This window comes from Somniosus microcephalus, chromosome 1 (assembly GCF_052327205.1).
Source record: "Somniosus microcephalus isolate GS21.2 chromosome 1, FLI_Smic_1.0, whole genome shotgun sequence".
Classification (NCBI taxonomy): domain Eukaryota; kingdom Metazoa; phylum Chordata; class Chondrichthyes; order Squaliformes; family Somniosidae; genus Somniosus; species Somniosus microcephalus.
Genome location: NC_140987.1, coordinates 253,010,902 through 253,031,603, shown reverse-complemented (window position 1 = coordinate 253,031,603; position 20,702 = coordinate 253,010,902). Strand labels below are relative to the sequence as shown.

The 20,702-nt window shown below is 45.3% G+C and overlaps 1 protein-coding gene across 3 annotated transcripts in view; it reads right to left on the bottom strand.

Moving 5' to 3' along the window:
- Positions 1–20,702, bottom strand: part of megf10 (multiple EGF-like-domains 10) — a 267,435-nt gene that overhangs the window by 176,457 nt on the left and 70,276 nt on the right. For all 3 annotated transcript variants that reach the window (XR_015078906.1, XM_085992076.1, XM_085992069.1), the window contains exons 3-5: positions 20,100–20,201; positions 19,383–19,483; positions 804–896 (exon numbers count right to left, since the gene is read on the bottom strand). Coding sequence is in view for 2 of the 3 variants with exons in the window: in XM_085992076.1 (XP_085848202.1) it covers positions 804–896; positions 19,383–19,483; positions 20,100–20,201 (296 nt within the window). In the remaining variant the exon portion in view is untranslated. The remainder of the gene's footprint in view (positions 1–803; positions 897–19,382; positions 19,484–20,099; positions 20,202–20,702) is intronic.

Genomic DNA, 20,702 nt, shown 5'->3' with positions numbered 1-20,702 from the left:
GCCCTGTAACTTGCTGGGAGTGCGAGCTGATAACGGTGTGGCAAGGGCAACGGGGCATCTGGGACCTCGGTGAACAATGGGACCAACAGTCTATCTCCTTAACCAATGAGATTTAAGGATTGAGAACGAAATGGAGGAACGACGGAGAAGGAAATAGGGTGAATTAGAGTCAAATCAGGTACAGGAAGAGAAATAAAGAGAGGGAAAGAAAGATTGGATTAAGAGAGAGAGAAAAAAAAGAGACAGGAAGGAAATCTCCAAGAGCAATTTACCACCTGAAGGAATAAAACTCCACAGTTTAAATTGTTCCCTTTCTGAGCCAGAGAGGTTGATTGGCATTGCATTAACAATTATCACATTGTTAAAAGGGTACTTATGCTGTTAATTACCAGAGTTGACTTTCTTTGGTGAGTTTAATGGGCAATTAATGTGCAAATCCAGCAAGCTTTCAACAGTAACGGGAAAGCTAAGAACGAGATACCGTTTGTGCGAAGCAATCGGCAGAGCAGCATAAATTGACCAGCAAGCTCTGGAGATTCGCAACTCACGGCGTATCTCTTCATCCCTTGAACTTGCTAGCCGATTTATGAATTAATAACAGCGTGCGTTGTTAACACGCCGCTATTGTTCCAGCAAGCCTGTTAATTACAAGCTCCTCTTTTCATTATATGCTTCTACATCGCAAAAACAAATATTAGACTTATATTGTGCATGGAAGAAAACTTCTTATCAAATTGGCTGTACTGAAAGGCAGAGTGCGGAAGGAAAAAAGACAAGATGGACAAGAGCAGGTGAGGTCTTACCACTGGAACAGTTTGGGCCTCCCCAGCCTGGTTCACACTGACAGGTGTTGGGAGCAACGCATCTTCCATGGACACATTTCTCTGCACAGTGAGCTGTTTGTGAGGGACAAGTGATGAGAGAAAAAAAAGAGAAAGTTAAAGTTGATAACTTGCAATAACAGCTGCTGCATATCATCTCAGATGTGCTTCGCTACACAAAAACACTTACTGTTCCACAAAAACACAACATACTTTGCTAATTGAAAACTGCAGTGGCCTCCCATCATTTATTTTTCCAGCATAAAGGATCTCGACTACAGAGGTTTACATCCCAAAATGTTATTCAGTAAGGTCTGTTTAAGATACTTATGCTTTTTTAATAGAAGAAAGAGAAAGATAGAGAAAAAGAGGAAGAAAATGAAAGAGAAAGAAAGAGAAAGAGGGAGAGAGAAAGAAAAAAAAAGAAAAAGAGCGAGAGAGAGAAAAAAAAGAGCGAGAGAGAGAAAAAAGAGAGAAAACGAAAGAAAGCCTTGCATTTATAAAGTGCCTTTCACGACCTCAGTACATCCCAAAGCGCTTTACAGCCAATGTAGTACTTTTGAAGTGTAGTCACTGTTGTGATGTAGGGAAATGCGACAGCCAATTTACACACAGCAAGCTCCCACAAATAGCTCCTCTTTTCATTATATGCTTCTACATCACAAAAACAAATATTAGACTTATATTGTGCATTGAAGAAAACTTCTTATCAAATTGGCTGTACTGAAAGGCAGAGTGCGGAAGGAAAAAGAGAGAGAAATGACCAGATAATCTGTTTTAGTGATGTTGATTGAGGGATAAATGTTGGCCAGGACTCTGGGGGAAAAAGCCCCTGCTCTTCTTCAAAATAGTGCCATGGGATCTTTTCCATCCAGCTGAGGGGGCAAACAGGGCCTCGGTTTAACAACCCATACAAAAGACAGCACAGCTCTCTCTCAGTACTGCACTGGGATTATCAGCCCAGATTTTTGCTCAAGTCTTTGGATTGGGACTTGAACCCTCAACGCTGTGACTCAGAGGTGAGAGTGTTACCCACTGACCCACAGCTGACACTGTGACAACAATGGGGCAGTAATTCCTCCCCAAACGCGTGAGTACGGAAGGGGTACTCACGTGTCTGGCCGGAGGAAATGCCGGTTTTCAGCATGCACAGCGCATGCGCTGAAAACCGGCATTTCCTCTCCTTTAACCCAAGAGTTGAAGAGGCTAGCGCGTGCGCTGTAGGGGGCAGCGTGTGCGTCTTGGATTTCCTCTGTTTTGGGGGATTTGCGCATGTGTAAAGGCCTCCGGTCTTTACGCTTGTAAAAAGCACACGTATTTATTTTTACAGGTAAGTGGTGTTTTAGTGTAATTTAGAATTTTTTTTTTTCCCCACAGGTTTATTATTTTAAAGAATCTACAATAAGGTAAGTTTAGTTTTAGACCCTTTTTATTAAAATTTATTTTTTTCAAAAAAAAAAAAAAAAAATTGTTTAAATTATTTTTTTTAACTTATTTATACTTAATTTAATGATTGGGATGTTTTTAAAATTTTTATTTAAAGTTTAAATAGTGTTTTGGGCCCCCGTAGTTTTCATGAGTTTGACAGTTCTTACTCTCAAACTCATGAATGAACCTTCCCCTCCCCTGATTGGTTGTACAGTGCTCACCTGATCCCAGCCAGCACATTGCACAAAGTACGCCGCTGGATCAGGTAAGCACATCGCGCCGACATCTGAACAGGGCCTGTGACAGGAAATGCAAGCAGGCCCGGGCTTCAGATGTCAGCGCGCAGGGAGAGTGCAGATCGGGGGCTTGCACGCGCGGCAAGCCCCCGACACCAAGTTCTGGGCCCATGTGATTTGTACTGATACAATGCCAACCTCAGCTCTTTGTCCCTGATTCTTGCTAATCAAAGAGCTAAGAACTGTTGGTAAACAGTGTACATTCATGGCTCTGTTACATTACCATGAAAATTCTGCTGTCAGTTCCTGTTACAAAAATATAACTTCAAACAGGTTACATTTGGAACACAATTTTTGACAGGCAAACTTTATGTAGTTCGAACCTCTTCATAATAAACATTTTAATTATTTGTGTGGTGCCTTACAGGTTTTTAAAAACATAAACTAGACGAGTTAAATGCTGAAAGGTTTATTGCAGTTCTTAAAAATTCCACAGCTCCAAACATTTTTATATGGATTAATTTTTAAATACTTTTAATTGAATGCTATGTGGAGGTGCCGAGTTACAAATATACACGTATCTCTTTACATTCAGATATCTTTTGTTAATAAAATCATGGCAGAAATGCTCATGCTATTCTTTATTACAAAGTAATTACAGCACAGAAACAGGCCATTCAGCCCAACAGGTTTATGTTGGTGTTTATGGTCCACACTGGGCTCCTCCTACCCCCTCCTCATCTCACCCTATCAGCATATCCCTCTATTCCTTTCTCCCTCATGTGCTTATCCAGCTTCCCCTTAAATGCATCTATACTATTCACCTCATACCACTCCCTGTGATAGTGAGTTCCACATTCTAACCACTCTCTGGGTAAATAAATTTCTCCTGAATTCCCTATTGGATTTATTAGTGACTATCTTATATTTATGGCTATTAGAAATTGAATAGAACACAATGTAAAATATAAAGAAACTTCATGTTCACTGATCTCTTTCAAAATGAACATTGGAGCCACACGCAGCTTAAAATAGCATTTCATGTTATTCAACAGGGTCTCATTACAATTAAATATTAGAGTCTGGATTTTCCTCTGTTCGACTGTTTTTTGAGCGGTACTGGAGCGATGCAGCAGGAAAGACGGGACAGGGTGAGGTCCACCATTGAACCCCTACCACTAAATCATTCCTTAGATATTTCCTCCCATTCCTCGCACCCTCCACCACCCCATGCATCCTCTTCTGTCTCTCCTTGACCGTCCCACCATATTGAAATGATAGCGGGGAGGTGAGGTTGGGGAAAACAGCCAATTAACCCTCCCTTCAGCCGTGGCTCAGTTAGGTAGCACTCTCGCCTTTGAGTCAGAATGGTTGTGGGTTCAAGTCCCACTCCAGAGGCTTCAACACAAAATCCAGGCCGCCACTCCCAGTGCGGGACTGAGGGAGTGCTGCACTGTCAGAGGTGCTGTCTTTTGGATGTGATGTTAAAATGAGGCCTGTTCTGCCCTTTCAGGTGGACATAAAAGATCCCATGGCCACTTTTTCAATGTAAGGGCAGAGGAGTTCTCCCCGGTGTCCTGGGCCAATATTTATCACTCAATAAACATCACTAAACAAACAGATTATCTGATCATTATCTCATTACTGTTTGTGGGAGCTTGCTGTGCGCAAATTGGCTGCAGCGTTTCAGCAGCAGCTACATTTCAAAAAGTACTTCATTGGCTGTGCTTTGGGACGTCCTGAGGTTGTGAAAGGCACGATAGAAATGCAAGTTCTTTTTTCCTTTCATAGTAATTCCACTATTACTTTCTGGTTGACTGCAAGGGCCTTGATGAGTTGAATATGCATCCTGAGAGAAATCAAACCCATGTCCTCACAGCCTAAATTGTTCGACAGTTTCATTAGCTACAACCGATGATATTTTATCATTTGAAGTTCAGTTTGAGGTGACACTCAATTTCACATCACTGCCAGTCTGCTTGCATTATCTCTCACAATCAATATATTTTGCCTACAGAATGCTTATTTTAATCTTCCAATACAAAATAATTAAATGCGTTAAAAAACGGGGTAGAAATTGGTTAGGGCCCATTTTCATGGAATCATAGAATCTTACAGCACAGAAGGAGGCCATTCTGTCAGTCGTGCCTGTGCTGGCTCTTTGAAAGAGCAGTTGTGTTTAGTCCCACATCCTCGCTTTTTGTCCGTAACCCTGCAAGTTCCTCATCCTGCAGTACCAGACAACTCCCTTTTAAAATTATTTCTGGAATCCGCTTCCACCCCCTTTTCAGGGAGAGCGTTCCAGATCCCGACAACTCTCGAGTGAAAAAAATTCTCCTCATCGCCCCTCTAGATCTTTTGCCAATGATTTTATATCTATGCCCTCTGGTTATTGACCCACTGGCCAGAGGGAACAGCCTTTCTCTATTTACTCTATCAAAACCCCTCATCATCTTGAAAACCTATTTAGGTCACCTTTAACCGTCTCTGTTTCAAGGAGAACAGTCCTAACTTTTCCAACCTCTCCTCATAACTGAAGTCCCTCATCCCTGGCAACGTCCTGGTAAATCTCCTCTGTACCATTTCAAAGGCCTTTGCATCTTTCCTGAAGTGTGGTGCTCAGAATTGATCACAATACTCCAGCTGAGGCCTAACCAGCAATTTCTAAAGTTCGAGCATCATCTCTTTGCTTTTATATTCTATGTCTCTATTTATAAATCCAAGTAACCCATATGCTTTTTTAACCACCTTATCAACTTGCCCTGCCACCTTTTAAGGATTTGTGCATATGGACACCAAGGTCTCTCTGCTCGTCTGCACGTTTCAAAATCGTGCTATTTATAGTATGCTGTCTTTCTATATTAGTCCTCCCAAAGTGCATCGCTTCACACTTCTCCGCATTGAATGCCATCTGCCATGCTTCTGCGCATTTCACCATCCTGTCCATGTCATCCTGAAGAACGACACAAAGCTGAGTGGGCATGTGTGCTGTGAGGAGGACGCCGAAAAACTCCAGTATGATTTGGACAGGTTGGGTGATTGGGCAGAAGCATGGCAGATGCAATATAACGTGGATAAATGCGAGGTTATCCACTTTGGTGTCAAAAACAAGGCGGCAGATTATCTGAATGGCAATAGATTGGGAGAAGGGGAAGTGCAACAAGACCTGGGTGTCCTTGTGCACCAGTCGCTGAAGGTAAGCATGCAGGTGCAGCAGGCGGTTAAGAAGGCAAATGGTATGTTGGCCTTCGTAGCGAGAGGGTTTGAGTACAGGAACAAGGATGTCTTGCTGCAGTTGTACAGGGCCTTGGTGAGACCACATCTTGCATTTTGTGTGCAGTTTTGGTTGCCTTATCTGAGGAAGGATGTTCTTGCCATGGAAGGAGTGCAGCGAAGTTTCACCAGGCTGATACCTGGGATGGCAGGAATGACGTATGAGGAGAGATTGGGTCGATTGAGCTTGTACTCGCTGGAGTTTAGAAGAATGAGAGGGAATCTCATTGAAACTTATAAAATTCTAACAGGACTAGACAGACTAGATGCAGGAAGGATGTTCCCGATGGTTGGGGAGTCCAGAACCAGGGGTCACAGTCTAAGGATAAGGGGTAAGCCATTTAGGACAGAGATGAGGAGGAATTTCTTCACCCAGAGAGTGGTGAACCTGTGGAATTCTCTTCCACAGAAGGCAGTAGAGGCCAATTCATTAAATATATTCAAGAAGGAGTTGGATATATTTCTTAAGGCTAAAGGGATATGGGGAGAAAGCAGGGACAGGGTACTGAATTTGGATGATCAGCCATGATCGCATTGAATGGCGGAGCAGGCTCGAGGGACCGAATTGCCTACTCCTGCTCCTATCTTCTATGTTTCTATGTAAGTCTACAACTATCCTCAGACAGCTCTGCCCCCAACCAAGAGGCTCATTTCAATCATTCGGGCTCAACGCATGCCAATTTAGCGGAGGGGTTCTAAAAACAGGCATGAGGCCCCTCAAATAGGCAAATGAGGGAGCCTAACGCCTGTCTTAGGCGGTCATCAGGGACACCTGAAAAATCGCGCTACCCAATATGGGGTTGGATGCCTTTCTGGCCTCCCTGCCACTGCCCACCAGAAATTGGTTCATTTTTACCCCCCGGTTTTCCACCAGTACAACAAGGGCCAATTTCTAACCACCCACCCCCCTCCACCTCAAAAATATATTTTAGACAAATACGCAAATGACAAAACTGCCCCAATTTCTGGTGGGCAATGCCAGGGAGGCCCAGAAGACAAAACTACCCCAGCATGCAAATCACGAGCGGTTGCAAGATCACAGTTTTTAAGAACTAATTCAACACTATTATTCTAAAAGTTGGCCCACAATCCCACTTACTCTAATTACATAACTGACCGAACAAAAATATTTTTGCTTAATTATTGCAAGCCGTGCCAAGGGAGATGACACAATCCAAGTATTAATTTTTAAATAAACAAGTGAACATCGCTGTGTGCATATCAAAAGATGCTTTCCATTCATGTAGAACTAGACTGACAAAATCCTCATTTTAAAACTTCTTGGGGGAGAAATTCAATATTGCACCGTTTGGGGCGCAATTGTCAGCCGGGTAAAAAATTTAGCACCTGGCACTAATTATTGCCTCCGACTGCAAACTTGGCTTCTCTCGCCCCTGGAGGTGATTGGAGAGCTAAATCAGGCGCTACACACCTCTCAAGGCACGAACGCCGAGGAGCGAGGCGCTACCTCAAGAGCGCTGGCGAAACTCATGTGATGTCAGTCAGCAATGGACCACAGACACACTGGTGCCGGTCAGTTCTTAAAGGGGAGGGTCGATCTTGCTCTCCATCCACACCCTGCTCATTGCAGCCTTGAATCTCGGCCTGGAGAGACCTGTACATCAAATCTGCTGGAAAGAATGGAGAGACCCAGGGAAAGAGCTCATAGTGCAGCTTCCATAGTCTCTTCTAAATCGATGCAAGGTCAAATCAAAATGAACCTGCAAAGTGCTGCTCAGTACCCAAAACTCCAGAAGTCTCTCTCTCTCTCTCTCTCTCAGAATGAGTGGTGCAAAAATGTCGCCGACAACAAAAAGCAGGAAGCGGCCGCCTTTAAATAGCGCTCCCCCAGTCCCTTCACAACTGCAAAACGTTCCCCTCAACCTGTCGTTGCTAGCAACAGGTGGAAAGGCAGGGGGCGCCACTCAATATCCGGTCCAAGGCGCTACCGGGGCGTTGCATGCTCGACTGACGTCACGATCTGCGGGCGCAGGAGATCGTGGCAGTAGTGTTTAGCACCGCCCCAAAATGTCTGGTCAATTTCGCGAGTGCCGCAAACATCGCCGCACCCGGGCGCTAGCTGCTTTGCGCCCCATTAGCACCCTCTTAGGGCACTAACGGGAGGCGCAAAGCAACCGAATTTTTCCCCCCTTAACTTTATAAAACACTTAAATACGCTGGTACAGTGGATTGCTCTGTTGACCTCCTGCTTCATTGCGTGATAGGATGTGGGCTTATTTTTCATGATTCTGACAAGGAGACTTACAATTTCAAGCTTGCTATCCAGCGGGAAGAGATAAGAGGTGACAGATTTTGTTCTGACAAGGAAAAATTGGAGGGTGGACAACAACAACAACCTACATTTATATAAAATGTCCCAAGGCGCTTCACAGGAGCGTTATCAGACAAAATGTGACACCAAGCCACATAAGGAGATATTAGGACAAGTGAGCAAAAACTTGGTCAAAGAGGAAGGTTTTAAGGAGCGTCTTAAAAGGAGAGAGATGCAGAGAGGCGGAGAGTTATAGGGAGGGAATTCCAGAGCTTAGGACCCAGGCAGCTGAAGGCACGGCCGCCAATGGTGGAGCGATGGAAATCGGGGAAGAGCAAGAGGCCAGAATTGGAGGAGTGCAGAGATCTCGGAGGGTTGTGGGGCTGGAGGAGGTTACAGAGATAGTGAGAGGGCGGGGTCATGGAGGGATTTGAACCCAAGGATGAGAATCTTAAATTGAGGAGTTGCTGGACCACAGGCCAATGTAGGTCAGCGAGCACAGGGGGTGATGGGTGTGGTAAACCACTGTATTGTATATTGCCACCTCTGGGTGGCGCTGTGTATGGAGGCATGCCTCAGCTGACTCCACCCACCACTGTGTGGGTTTCGTTCAGACTTGTTCAGTCACTCACGAAGAAGCATGGTCTCTTCTTAGCTAATAAAAGCCTTATTCATCTCTTCTTTCGACTCGTCATCTCTTCTTCGACTCATCACCTTTTATGAAGTAATTGATAAGCGTATCAATTTTATTAGCTAAAAGTTAAATGGCGACACCTGAGGAGCAACAACAGCAACGGATACAGCAGACATTGCTGAGAGCCCTCAGACCACCACGCCTGGACCTCGACCCTCAAGAGGTGGGTGCATCAGCCAAGTTTGAACACTGGCTGAGCGGCTTTGAATCCTTCCTCGCAATCTCACAGGTTACAGAGGAGGATCACAAACTGAAAATTTTGACCGCCCAGGTGAGCCATCAAGTATATATGCTAATCCGGGACTCTAATACGTACGTGGCGGCCCTCGAGCTACTAAAAGGGCAATATACGCGCCCAGTGAACACAATTTACGCCCGACACCTCTTGGGATCCCGCAGGCAGCAACCGGGAGAATCGGTAGGGGCATTTGCACGGGCGCTACTGGCACTCTGCAGAGACTGCGATTGTAAAGCGGTAACGGCTGTGGAGCACGCGCAGGGACTCGCCTGTGATGCCTTCGTCAGGGGCCTCCAGTCAGACCACACCCGGCAGAGACTGCTAGAAAGCAAGGAACCCGACCTGAAGACGGCCATTGCCCTTGCGCTCTCGTTAGAGGAGGCCCACCGAAACCTCGAGGCATACCCCCGTAACGGCGCCGAGACATGGCAATCGAAACCGTGGGACACGGGACCGCCGCCCCCGGCACCAACCGCTGCAGCGACCCAACCGAGACAGCAGCCTCCGGTAAGAACTGCTTCGATGCCCAGTAACCAGGCCCAAAAATGCTATTTCTGTGGCCAGTTAAAACATCCCAGAGCGCACTGCCCAGCTAAGACAGCTACCTGCTCGGGCTGCGGGAAGAAAGGCCATTACGCTAACGCCTGCAAGGGGAAGCCAGCCAGCAGCGCAGCGTGCGGGCCGTGGGAGCAGCCATCTTATCCGCCATTTTGTGTACCCCCGGCCGCATGGCATCCGCCGCCATCGTATCCAACGCACTCAACCGCCATTTCGTCACCGGAACCGACCACCGTCTCGGCGGATGACTATAGTGACTCACTAAGCCACATACTGGCCTCCGTGACGCTGGATCAAGCCCTCCCTCACCATCTATCCAGCTCCATGATGGATATCGCGGTAAACGGCCGCGCCACCAGTTGCCTGATCGACAGCGGGAGCACAGAGAGTTTCGTCCACCCCGACACGGTACGTAGCCACTCCCTCACGATTCTGCCAACGCACCATCGCATTTCTATGGCGTCCAAGTCCCAGTCAATGGACATCAGCGGCTACTGTGTGGTGACCCTGTCAGTAGGGGGCACTGAATATAAAAAATTTAAACTGCTAGTCCTGCCCCGTCTTTGCGCTGCCGTCCTGCTAGGGTTGGATTTTCAGTGCCACCTTAAGAGTGTCACACTAGCATACGGTGGACCCCTCCCCCCACTCACAGTCTGCAGCCTTTCCACATTAAAAGTCCCCCCCCCTCCCCTGTTCGCTAACCTCACCCGCGACTGTAAACCCATCGCTACCAAAAGCAGGCGGTACAGTGCCGGGGACAGAGCTTTTATCAGCTCTGAGGTGGAGCGGCTATTGAAGGAGGGCATTATCGAAGGTAGCACTAGCCCCTGGCAAGCCCAGGTTGTAGTCGTTAAAACCACTGCAAAACGCCGCATGGTAATCGACTACAGCCAAACCATAAACCGGTACACCCAGCTGGACGCGTACCCCCTCCCTCGCATATCTGATATGGTCAATCAGATTGCGCAATACAAAGTATTCTCCACCATCGACCTTAAGTCAGCGTACCACCAGCTGCCCATCCGCCATGAGGACCGCCAGTATACTGCCTTCGAGGCAAACGGCCGCCTCTACCACTTCCTTAGGGTCCCCTTCGGCGTCACCAACGGGGTTTCGGTCTTCCAAAGGGAGATGGACCGAATGGTTGACCAGAACGCGCTGCGGGCAACCTTCCCCTATTTGGATAACGTCACCATCTGCGGCCACGACCAGCAGGACCACGACGTTAATCTAGCAAATTTCCTCCGTACGGCCCAACGGCTGAACCTAACGTACAATAAGGAAAAATGTATGTTTCACACCAAGCGCCTGGCCATCCTCGGCTGCGTGGTGGAGAACGGAGTCATCGGGCCCGACCCCGACAGAATGCGCCCCCTAATGGAGCTACCCCTTCCCCACTGCCAAAAAGCACTGAAGAGATGCCTGGGGTTTTTCTCCTACTACGCCCAGTGGGTGCCCCTCTATGCAGACAAAGCCAGGCCCCTCATCAAAGCCACCTCCTTCCCCCTGACACCAGAGGCGTGTGCAGCCTTCACTCTTATCAAGAACGATATCGCGAAGGCCGCAATGCACGCGGTGGATGAGTCCATCCCCTTCCAAGTGGAGAGCGATGCCTCCGACTTCGCCCTAGCCGCGACCCTTAACCAGGCGGGCAGACCCGTGGCCTTTTTCTCAAGGACCCTCCAGGGCCCCGAGACGAGACACTCCTCCGTCGAAAAGGAGGCCCAGGCTATTGTAGAAGCGGTGCGTCACTGGAGGCATTACCTGGCCGGGAAACGATTTACCCTGCTCACTGACCAGCGTTCAGTAGCTTTTATGTTTAATAATAAGCAGAGGGGTAAAATCAAGAACGACAAGATCTTGAGGTGGAGAATCGAACTCTCCACCTACAATTATGATATCTTGTATCGGCCAGGGAAACTCAATGAGCCCCCAGATGCCCTATCACGTGGTACATGCGCCAACGCGCAGAGTGATAGGCTGCAGTCCCTCCACAATGACCTCTGCCACCCGGGGGTCACCAGGTTTTTCCATTTTATCAAATCCCGTAACCTGCCCTACTCCATCGAGGAGGTCAGGACCATGACCAAGAGCTGCCAAATCTGCGCCGAGTGCAAACCGCACTTCTATAGGCCGGACAGAGCAAGCCTGATCAAGGCCACCCGCCCCTTCGAACGCCTGAGCGTCGATTTTAAAGGGCCCCTCCCCTCCGCTGACCGCAATGTGTACTTCCTCAACATAGTTGATGAGTACTCCCGTTTCCCCTTTGCCATCCCTTGCCCAGACATGACCAGTACCACGGTCATCAAGTGTCTGAATGACATCTTCGCTCTGTTCGGGTTCCCCAGCTATATACATAGCGACAGGGGCTCATCGTTCATGAGCGACGAACTTCGGCAGTACCTGCTAACAAGAGGTATCGCCACGAGCAGGACCACCAGTTACAACCCCCGGGGGAACGGCCAGGTGGAAAGGGAGAACGCGACGGTTTGGAAGGCAGTCCTCTTAGCACTAAAATCTAAGGGCCTTCCGACCTCCCGCTGGCAGGAGGTCCTCCCTGCAGCGCTCCACTCCATTCGGTCACTGCTTTGTACTGCCACTAATGCGACCCCTCATGAGAAAATGTTCGTTTTCCCCCGGAAGTCTACATCGGGAACCTCGCTACCGGCATGGTTGACTTCTCCTGGGCCCGTCCTACTGCGGAGGCACGTGAGGACGCATAAAACGGACCCCCTGGTCGAGCGGGTGCACCTCCTACACGCCAACCCCCAGTATGCCTGGGTGACATACCCAGACGGGCGGGAGGACACGGTCTCCATACGAGATCTCGCACCCTCGGGTACCCCTGAATTACCACCGTTATCCCCCTTACCACCGTTATCCCCCTTACCACTGTTATCCCCCACCACCCCTCCCAACCCAACCCCTGCAGACGGCATGCCAAAGCCCCAGGAATCTTCGCCAACCACCCAGACACCAGACCCGACGTCGGATGCTGCAACACCACCGCCGCCACCACGACGATCAGGACGTCAGACAAGGCCTCCTGATAGACTTAACTTGTAGTACCCTTCACCCCGCCGGACTTCACATTAAACAAGGGGTGAATGTGGTAAACCACTGTATTGTATATTGCCACCTCTGGGTGGCGCTGTGTATGGAGGCATGCCTCAGCTGACTCCACCCACCACTGTGTGGGTTTCGTTCAGACTTGTTCAGTCACTCACGAAGAAGCATGGTCTCTTCTTAGCTAATAAAAGCCTTATTCATCTCTTCTTTCGACTCGTCATCTCTTCTTCGACTCATCACCTTTTATGAAGTAATTGATAAGCGTATCAATGGGTGAACGGGACTTAGTGCAAGTTAGGGTAATTCAGTAGAGCTGTTGCTCACTCCCTCATGATTGGTTAGAAAGAGAGGCACTGAAGGAGGCCCGGTAACATGTCAAGTTTCCCACTCAGTAAAGTGCATAGCAAAGGGGCAAACTGAAGGAGAGATGGTGGAAATGATGTGAGGCAAAAGAAAATTGAAGGGATTTTAACTAGAAAAACAGTCTGCAGGGTAGTGCTGAACATAGCAGAAATGCTCATTTTTATTTTACAACATGGGAAAAAGGAAGCTATTCTGTTATTCCTGGGATTTATTTCTGAAGCCAAGCTCTTTTATTTTGGTTGTGGGGGGTACGTAACCTCAATAGGCTCTGATTTCTTATTCTCAGTATGCAAGTCAATCACTGTGGCTATAATACAATAATTACACATTCTGATCACACAAGCCGCTACAGCAGACAACGTATGGCCCACAATATTAATAAGGCACATTTGTTTTTGCACTTATAAATCCTCTGTGCAGTTTACTCCAAATGAATTATTTAAAAAATATTAGGGTGGTCACCTCCAGTTAACAGAATTTATTTTACATTGCTTGATATATCTTAGCATTTTTCTAATTATTCCTCATCACTGTACAAAGTAGGGCTTGACGGAGTGAAGATTATGCTGTCTTAGTAAAAGTTCACAAAACAGTTTCGGAAGTGTAAAAGCAATCTGACTAGTTCCATGCTGAAATGAAGGGCATGACAGTAAACTTTATGCAGAATTTTGAATTCTTGGCCTTTAAGGAAATACGTTAAATTGCAATCCACTTTCAAGAAACAAAAAGAGGAAAAGGTAGTGAATTTTCAAAAATATCATTTATAACATCAGAATAAAAAATATTTACAAGATGTTAGAAAATAAGGAAGTGGCATAACATGTTATTGGTAAGTGATTTAATTTTGGCAATTATGTATGTTTGAAAAAATATGTTTTCCTGTGTTAAGTGACTGGACGATTTCTCAATCCTCTCATTTTTGTGGAAACATATTGTTATGTTCATGTCCAGACACTGCGATGATTTCCTGACACTTGCAGGTTTTTTGACCACGCTTGCCAATCCCTAAAAGAGCTGGCAAGATTCTACAAAAAATGTAAATGTTCTCAAATAATCTCACTTTCTTTCAGTGTGTTATACTGGCACCAATGACTGGCAATCTGTCGGTGAGGCGGGTTGAAGGAAAATAAGCTGAGAGAGAGAGAAAAGAGCGAAGCAAATCAGCACGAGAAGGCTGAAAAGAGAAGCAACAAGAGGGAAAAGATGAGGAAAACCATGGCAGAGAAACAGATAAGTTGAGGGGGGGGGTGGCAGGTAGACCTGATAGAGGTCTTTAAAATTATGAAGAGGTTCGATAGGGAAGGGGTTCGATAGGGTAGACGTAGAGAAGATGATGTTTCCACTTGTGGGAGAGCCCAAAACTAGGGGCCATAAATACAAGGTAGTCACCAGGAGCCCTAGTAAAACTGAAGTCAATGGGAATCGGGGGGGAAACTCTCCACTGGCTGGAGTCATACCTAGCACAAAGGAAGATGGTTGTGGTGTTTGTAGGTCAATCATCACAGCCCCAGGACATCGCTACAGGTCCCTCAGAGCAGTGTTCTAGGCCCAACCATCTTCAGCTGCTTCATCAATGACCTTCCCTCCATCATAAAGGTCAGAAATGGGGATGTTCGCTGATGACTGCACAGTGTTCAGTGCCATTCACAACTCCTCAGATAATGAAGCAGTCCATGCCCGCATGCAACAAGACCTGGACAGCGTTCAGGCTTGGGCTGATCGGTTCCAGGAAATATTCGCGCCACAGAAATGCCAGGCAATGAGCATCTCTAACCACCGCCCTATGACATTCAATGGCATTACCATCGCCGAATCCCCCACCATTAACATGGGGGTCACCATTGACCAGAAACTTAACTAGACCACCCATATAAATACTGTGGCAACAAGAGCAGGTCAGAGGCTAGGTATTTTGCAGTGAGTGTCTCACCTCCTGACTCCCCAAAGCCTTTCTACCATCTACAAGGCACAAGTAAGGAGTGTGATGGAATACTCTCCACTTGCCTGGCTGAGTGCAGCTCCAACAACACTCAAAAAGCTCAACACCATCCAGGACAAAGCAGCCCACTTGATTGGCACCCCATCTACTACCTTAAACATTCACTCCCTCCACCACCAGCTGCAGTGTGTACCATCTACAAGATGCACTGCAGCAACTCGCCAAGGCTTCTTCGACAGCACCTCCCAAACCTGCGACCTCTTCCAAATAGAAGGACAAGGGCAGCAGGTGCATGGGAACACCACCACCTCCAAGTTCCCCTCCAAGTCACACACCATCCTGACTTAGAAGTATAATCGCCGATCCTTCATCGTCGCTGGGTCAAAATCCTGGAACTCCCTACCTAACAGCACTGTGGGAGTACCTTCACCACATGGACTGCAGCAGTTCAAGAAGGCAGCTCACCACCACCTTCTCAAGGGCAATTAGGGATGGGCAATAAATGCTGGTCTTGCCAGTGACGCCCACATCCCATAAACAAATTTAAAAAAAATACAATAGGGAATTCAGAAGAAACTTCTTTACTCAGAGTGGTGAGAATGTGGAACTTGCTACCATATGGAGTAGTTGAGGCGAATACCATGGATGCATTTAAGGGGAAGCTAGATAAACACTTCAGGGAAGATCAAAATATAAGATTTGCTGATAGGGTTAGGTGAAGTAGGGTGGGAGAAGACTCTTGTAGAGCATAAACACTGACACGGACCAGTTGGGCCGAATGACCTGTTCCTGTGCTGTAAATTCTTTGTAATTCTAAGAAACACCAAATTATAATTACAAACTCAGACCAAAATGTTCCTCTACACATGGATTATAGCAAGAAAAATGTTCACCATACGCTAGTTCACGGTGCGCTCACCCCTGTGACTATGAAGGAAAATTAGCACAATAAACACAGGGGAAAATGTATGCCACACATAAGAAGCTCGGATTATCATCTGGGATCACTACTTTCTACGCATGTAGGAAGGAAGATAGGACACTGAGCTGGATGGAAGGAACAGTAGCTTTCAGCATTTGAAGCTTCTTTATGTGATAACTTATTATTCACATGACCACAATAAAAGTGTTATTGAGTATGAATTACTAACTATGACCAGGAGCCAGATAAAAAGTCAAGCGTTATGGTGACCAGAGTCACATGTTATAATCGCTTTGTGCATATACTGTTATTTTTGATCAAGTACATACAGGGGTATAGAGTAAAACAAAGCACACAATGTTCTACAAATTTCATGGTGCAACGAGATGTCAAGCACAGCTTTTAAAAGGCAAAGGCCCTAACTCGTGAAACTAAAATAAAAGCATACCGGCATAACTTCAAGCTACAGCATATTTTTAATCATTTGTAGAAAGACCATTGGAATCATACAGCATAAAAAGGAGGCTATTTGGCCCATCATGCTTGTGCCGGCTCTTTGAAAGAGCTCTCCAATTAGTCCCACTCCCCCTGCTCTTTCCCCATTTTTCCTTTTCAAATATTCATCTAATTCCCTTTTGAAAGTTACTACTGAATCTGTTTCCACCATCCTTTCAGGCAGCGCATTCCAGATCATAAAAACATAAGAAATAGGAGCAGGAGTAGGCCATTCGGCCCCTCGAGCCTGCTCCGCCATTCAGTCAGATCATGGCTGATCTGATCATGGCCTCAACTCCACTTTCCTGCCCGCTCCCCATAACCCTTGATACCCCCGTTTTTCAAATATCTATCAATCTCCGCCTTGAATATATTCAATGACTCCGCCTCCACAGCGCTCTGGGGTAGAGAATTCCAAAGATTCACGACCCTCAGAGAAGAAATTCCTCCTCATCTCCGTTTTAAATGGGCGACCCCTTATTCTGAAATTATGCCCCCTAGTTCTAGATTCCCCCACGAGGGGAAACATCCTCCCTGCATCTACCCTGTCAAGCCCCATCAGAATCTTATGTGTTTCAACTTGCTGTGTAAAAAAAAAAAAAAAATTCTCATCTCCCCTCTGGTTCTTTTGCTAATCACCTTAAATCTGTGTCCTCTGGTTACCGACCCTCCTGCCACTGGAAACAGTTTCTCCTTATTTACTCTATCAAAACTCTTCATAAACGTTAGTATTAAATTATCCTTGTTTAAAAAAAAAAATTATCCTTGTTAAAAAAAAAATGAACACATAAAATTACAATATCGAAACAGGCCAATTGACTCAACCCGTCCATGTTGGTTGCCCTAATCTCATATGCCTGCCCTGGTCCCGTACCCCTTCATCCCCTTTCTTCAAAACATCTTTCTAACCTATTCTTAAATGTCAATATGGCCTCTGCTTCAAGCGCAAATGAGCAACCCTCTATGTAAAAACAATTCATCCACTCTCAGTCCCGGGTTTCTTGCATTTAACATTGTACTATGTCTCCTCATTGTTGGCCCTTCAATCACTGGAAACAACCGGTTTCTATCTAATCTCTCCCATCCCTCCATAATGTTAACCATTTCTTTCAAATCACCCCACAATCATAGAATGACACAGCACAGAGGAGGCCATTCGGCCCATCGTACCTGTGCCGGCTCTTTCAAAGAGCTACCCAATTCGTCCCACTCCCCTTGCTCTTTCCCTCGTAGCTCTGCAAGTTTTTTCCCTTCAATATTTATCCAATTCCTAATCCGCCTGTTCTAATGAAAGCAGCCCCAATTCGTTCAAATATTTTTCATATTTATATTTCCTCATACCAGGCAGCATCCTAGTGAAACTGCATTGTACCCTCTCTAAAGCCTCAATAACCTTGCTATAGTATGGAGACCAAAACTGCACACAGTACTCCAGCTGTGGTCTTACCAAGTCTTTATACAGATTCATCATTACATCTCAATGTTTATATTCTATACCGCTTGCAATAACACCCAATATTCCAATCACTTTTACAAAAGAGCTGTAGGGAAATGCACTGATTAGAGGTACTCGCTGCTTGTTCAGCTGGTCAGTAACACTTCACTTTCTAATTAATCAGTTGTCAAGTCTGACATAAAATAAATCAGCATGTATATTGATTTAGTTTCGATTAAACAGGCAACCTTGCCCTTGTGGTGACACAGAATGGAATCCACGTAAAAGCTACACTGTTGCTGGAAGCAGAAAAACAGTGATGGGAGAGATGGTCATCAACTTGGCCAATTAATGTGGTGGAGGAAAGAGGCATAACTTTTATTACAAATTTAAAAAATAAATTTAATATTCAATTTTTTAAACTGCAAAAGGATACTTTTATAATTTAAAAAGTCTTGCCTTTATACAGCGCCTTTCATGACCTCAGGGTGTCCCAAAGCGCTTTACAGTCAATGAAGTGCTTTATGAAGTGTAGTCACTGTTGTAATGTCGGAAACGCGGCAGCCAATTTGCACACAGCAAGCTTCCACAAACAGCAATGTGATAATGACCAGATAATCATTGCTTAGTGATGTTGGTTGAGAGATAAATAATGGCAATGACATCAGGGGAACCCATCTTTTACGTCCACTTGAAAGAGCAGACGGGGCCTCGGTTTAACGTCTCATCCAAAAGACGGCACCTCTGACAGTGCAGCGCTCCCTCAGTACTACACTGGGAGTGTCAGCCTGGATTATGTGCTCAAGTCTTTGGAGTAGAACTTGAACCCACAATCTTCTGATAGTAGAAGCAAGAGTGCTACGAGTGAGCCACAACTTGTATTTAATTATACAATATAATTTTATTAGCATGTGTGTTTTATCTTGTTTGAAAGTATCTGCTTTTTTCCAATGTAACAATGGAACTGTTGAGTTCTGACGAAGGGTTCGACCCAAAATGTTGACTCTGTTTCTCTCTCCTCGATGCTGCATGACCTGCTGAGTGTTTCCAGCATTTTCTGTTGTTATTACCGCACTGGGAATGTCAGCCTAGATTTTGTTCTCAAGTCTCTGGAGTGGGACTTGAGCCCCATAAAACCTCTGACTGAGGGGAGAGTGCTTCCCACTGAGCCATGGTGTTTAGCAAAGCTATTTGAGTAGATAACTACAGCAGAGCCTTTGCAAGATAACCTATTTTGCCACAGGAAAAGTCGATATTATTAGGGGTAAAATATAACAAATACATCTAAACCAATGGTTCCCATTAGAAAATGATGATTCAATAATTTAAAAAACACACAGGGAATGTGTTCTGTGTTACCATAAAGCTGCAGACATGCTCATATTCTGGCTCTAGTAAAAGATAGCTTTTCGATTTGCTGCTAACATGGATACGCATATGATGCCATCAAAATAAATCTGAAGTAGACTGCATTGTATTGTATTGGAATCCTACAATCAGAGTTACATATTGAAAGTAAGGTGCAGGAACAGGGCAGTAAATGGGGACTGCCATCTTCAGGTGCTACAGCCCCCATTCCTGACCAGTAGAGGCCCTGAAAAAATGCCCCAAACTGTTTCCAAATAAAAGCAATACTTACGAACACAGATCTCAGAGCTTTCATAAAATCCTGGACAGCACTGAGAGCGACGACGGTACATGGTTTTCTCGCCACGTCTATAGGCTGTACGATAGCTTATCCTGAAAGACAAGTGCCATGAATACTGCCTTATATTACAATAGGTCGTGAGCTAAAACATAATGCAGAAAAAAAATTAGCTTTAAGTGACACGAAAATATGATCGGTTATTGGTTATTGGTGACGACAATGTTCTAATGTCTTAACAGGGCAACACGTCCAATTAAGAATAATACCAACAGTCAAATACGTCAGGTGAAATCTTCCCCTACACATTTGCAGGCACGTTAGGATTAATATGATTACATAGTTTGCCTCAATGCCTATCTATGCACAAAGTTACAGTTATCTGTATTCTTCAGAGTTCATTGTGTGGGGTCGGGGGGGGAGAAAATCTTCACAAGGAGCAATTATCAATAGGGATAAAACTGCCAGTTGTGACAAATCATCACAACATTTTATTAAGTTCAACTGGGACATGATATCGGTGAATGAAGCTGATTTTTAAATGCTTACATGCTATTACAGAATTAAAGATGCCAATATCAACATTTTTTTTATTATTTGCTTACGGGATCTGGGCGTCACTGGCAAGGCCAGCATCTTAGGCAAGATACTTAATTTTTGTCATTATTTTTGCACAAAGTGATCACCTCGAGGTGTTGAATAATATCTTACCTGTGCCTTGTACATTTGAACCAGTTCAGAATATCAGTGCAGCTGGTATAGTATATCTGATCGTAAGGGTGAGCATAGGATTCTTGCACAGTTACCGAGTAGCTTGGAAAGAAAAAAGTATGTTACTTGTAATATAATGGTGAATTCACATTTATTGACACAATCTTTTTGAAGGCCAAACTCTTCAAATGCTACAGATTAAACTTTACATGTTTTGCCAATAAATATTTTAACAAAAATTTCTTGTGACTCAATATACATTGTAGTTCAGGAGTAGAACTACCATTTGGGATTTCCTACACTTTATGTTTGTACACAAATATGTTTTGTTGTCTATACATAACAATGAATACTCATCTTTTTCTCGGATGAGTGTATAGATGTACCACTACGGCCTAGAAGGACAGGGGCTGCAGGCACATGGGAACACCACCACCTCCAAGTTCCCCTCCAAGTGACGCCCACATCACATGAATGATTTATTTATTTATTTATTTATTTTTTAATGTGAACCTCTGAACAGCTTTAAGCAACGATGCATACATTTTCTCAGATTCTTTTGTTTTTTGGGCTGGTTAAAAAGTTGTATGTGTCTATTATTAA